General features: G+C 47.1%; 1 protein-coding gene across 1 annotated transcript; it reads left to right on the plus strand.

The window, feature by feature from the left end:
- Window positions 1-1,710: 1,710 nt before the first annotated feature.
- Window positions 1,711-2,197, plus strand: LOC130861050 (MHC class II transactivator-like). The gene is made up of 2 exons (XM_057749548.1): window positions 1,711-2,006; window positions 2,115-2,197. Exons 1-2 carry the CDS (start codon window positions 1,724-1,726, stop codon window positions 2,195-2,197), a joined length of 366 nt encoding a protein of 121 aa, XP_057605531.1. The 5' UTR covers window positions 1,711-1,723.
- The last annotated feature ends 1,346 nt before the right edge of the window (window positions 2,198-3,543 follow it).

The following is a 3,543-nucleotide window of genomic DNA, read 5'->3' on the forward strand; positions in this document are numbered from 1 at the left end:
TGCTTTGTAAACACTCTGGATTATGTTATAATCTGAACAGGGTTAATTTTGTTGTTGCTGTTCCTTTAGCAAATTCATGTCTTGGCTGCAATCGAATACATAGTCTCCTACCCACACCCCAACCCCGTAGCAGGTTGCAACTTAAGTCTCAGCTCAGTTCCTTTAGCCTTAGTTGAGCTGTTTGGAATCTGTCCATGAATGCATGAATGAGCAAGAACGCGAATGAGCCATGAAGTCAAGGTTCAGAGGTCAACCAGATATCTGGGCAGTTTATACACAGAATTTGGAGCAATCTCTATCTCTTTCCTTCCTGGAATTTCTACTCCCACTTTCCAGCAACTATTCCTATCCCAAATTCTGTCCTCTGGTTATTCAAGGCAGTAAAACTTTTAATTTTTTACAGAATTTTAGATGCCTTGCACAGCACTAATTGAGACCTCTTAGAGCTAAACTGATGAGCTGGGAATTCACCAGTGATATTCTTGTCTTCCACATATGGGCTCCCTTCCGGGGTCTGCCTGCTCTGGTCACCCCCCAGGGCCTTCAGGTAGTTGTTTTTTATACCTTCACCCCCCACACACACCCTGCCAGAGTTTATAGTTGTCCTTTGTGGTAGAGTTAGTCATATAGGAGCTCTCACCCATACTGGAAGTGGAAATCCCTATTTGTCTCATTGAAATAAACAATGCAAATGGCCCCATTTGAGAGATAGTAAAACTGAGGCCAGGAGAGGAAACAAGGTCACAGTGTGTTTCTGGAAGAGCAACCAGCTATGATTTTTTAAAAAGGGGGGTTGGGGTTTTTCAGGGTAGAATCCTACAACAGCCTGGCTCCTATGCAAAGCCTCTGTTTTGTATCTGAGTAAATTGGGGATGATATTACTATATAGTCAATGTTTATGAAGTGCTTACCAGGACCAGTACTAAGTCCCTTAAAGGCATTATCTCTTTTAATCATCAAGACAACTTGATGAGATTGAATTACTTTTACTGGGAGAATTTTCAGAGGAAGAGACTGAGGTTTAGTGAGGTTGAGCCCAAGGTGACACAGTGGTTTGCATGACTGATCAATAATAACAATGGCTCTAATGTACTGAACTCAAATGTACTGAACTATTATCAAGTTGTAGATAATGTGCTAGGTACTCTACATGCACGATCTCATTTAACCTTCCCCACAACTCTAAGAGCTAAGTACTCTCATTATCACTCCATCTTTTCAGATGGAGAAATGGGGGTAAGAAGAGGCTAAGTAATGGGTCCAATAGCAAGTAATCTGGGATTTGAACCCAGGCAGATTGGCTCCAAACCCAACTGCTCACCCTCTACGCCCCAATGCCTTCTTGTTATGATACAATCTCTGAAAAAGCCTATCACCTTATAGGTCCTCAAAGAGGCAAGCCCCCTCCCCCTTAGTATAATAAATACTGGATTGGATCTAAAGGAATCCACAACGCCGTGAGCTTCTCTGGTACATGCACACGAGTGGTACCAGCGAATACCTATGGGGTCTAAATCAGCCCCAGAACCCATTCCCATCCATTCGTCAGGCAACCCCAGCCTAACGTGCAAATGAGGAAATCCTCCTAAGCAGGAATAAACTGCAATAAACTGCAGAGTTTCCCTCATCCTGTTTCTCACTTCACGTTTTGGATGCTGCAGGCTGAGTGAGCAGAGATCCTAGGCGCTGGCCCCGGGGAGCTGCCCTGCATCTGAGCGCTACCATGAATCACTTCCAGACCATCCTCAGCCAGGTCCGGATGCTGCTCTCCAGTCATCGGCCGAGCCAAGTGCAGGCGCTTCTGGACAACCTGCTGGCAGAGGAGCTTCTCTCCAGGGAGTACCACTATGCCCTGCTCCATGAGCCTGACGGTGAGGCTCTGGCCAGGAAGATCTCCTTGACCCTGCTGGAGAAAGCAGACCCAGACTTGGCCCTCTTGGGGTGGATCTGGAGTGGGCTGCAGGCCCCGGCAACCGAGAGGGACCCCGGCTACAAGGACCCCGGTGGTAAGTGTCATCCCCCTTTCTCATGGAGCAATGCCTGGCTGTAGGCAGCTCAGGGATTTTCCCTCTACTCTCTGAAAGGAGGGTCAATGTGACCATCCTTGTCCCAAGTTGGAAAGGCAGACTTGGACAGGAATCAGAGTCTCTGGTTGAGCTGGCAGGAGCAGCAAGTGCTGGGAGAGCTCAAGCTGTGATGCTGAGTGCACTGTGCACTGGAGAAACAATGTGCTTCCCACTTCTCTTAAAAGTAAACTGTCCTGGAGGCACACAGCCAAATGCCCACTTGGGTCACTCTCTGAGCCACCTTGATATCTTAGGCACTGGTGAGAGGCACAGATGGACAAATCAGCTACTGCCTGCAAGTGGGGAAGACAGATGCAGGCACAATCAGTGTGTTTCAAAGATGGAGAAATAGGTTGCCACAGAGAGGAAGGGCCAAAGAGCTGGAGAACAGAGATTGCCGTGTGTGTGAGCACGTGTGCGTGCACAGGCGTGCATGCGTGTGTGTGCAGGTGCACATGTGTGTGGGCATATGCGTGCCTGTGTGTGCATGTGGGGGGCATGCATGCACATGCATGTATAGCATCTGGGTCATGGGGAGAGACAGAAACTGAAAGACAGACAGGGAGAGAGAGAAAGGGACAGAGAGACAGGAGAGAATGAGACAGAGATGGAGATGGAGAGAAGGAGGGATGAAGGGAGGGAGGATGGGAAGAAAGAAGAGAGAGATGGAAAGAGGAAGAGAAAGGGGGAGATGGTGGGGGAAAAAGAGGGAGAAAGAGAGAGAGAGACAGAAGAGGAACCAGACTGGAGGGAGAAAGTGTCTTATTTTTAAAGAGTACTGATGACAGTTGATGCATCTTAAAGCAGGAAAAAAAGCCTATACCATTTCCACTCACACCCTTGGCTCCTCAAACGTTTTAGGTCTTCCTTCCCAGTTACAAAGAGGTTCTCACTTCATTGCAAACAGCAATCTTCCTAAACACATGTGTTTTTCAGTCTCTTCTACGTAAATCTGTGCTTTCCCAATTCTATATGCTGGTGTCATAAATTTTAGTCCTTCTTGGTCCTTTAATGGTTCTGGAGTAACTTGAAGCGAGATAATCATTATTCACGTTTTTAAAATTTATTTATTTATTTATTTATTTTTATTATTATTTTTGGCTGCGTTTTTGGGTCTTCGTTGCTACATGCAGGCCTTCTCTAGTTGCGGCAAGTGGGGGCTACTCTTTGCTGGAGTGCAAGGGCTTCTCAGTGTGGTGGCTTCTCCTAGAGCATGGGCTCTAGGCGTGTGGGCTTCAGTAGTTACAACACGTGGGCTCAGTAATTGTGGCGCACAGGCTTGGTTGCTCTGAGGCATATGAGATCTTCCTGGACCAGGGATCTTACCTGTGTCCCCTGCATTGGCATGCAGGTTCTTAACCACTGCGCCACCAGGGCAGTGGTTAAGATTCACATTTATTGAGTATTTACTGTGTTCCAGGCACAACCTAAGCCAGCAGGTAGTTCTCACACCCTAAATCCTTTGATGATCTCCAAC

Source organism: Hippopotamus amphibius, chromosome 9 (genome assembly GCF_030028045.1).
Source record: "Hippopotamus amphibius kiboko isolate mHipAmp2 chromosome 9, mHipAmp2.hap2, whole genome shotgun sequence".
Classification (NCBI taxonomy): Eukaryota; Metazoa; Chordata; class Mammalia; order Artiodactyla; family Hippopotamidae; genus Hippopotamus; species Hippopotamus amphibius.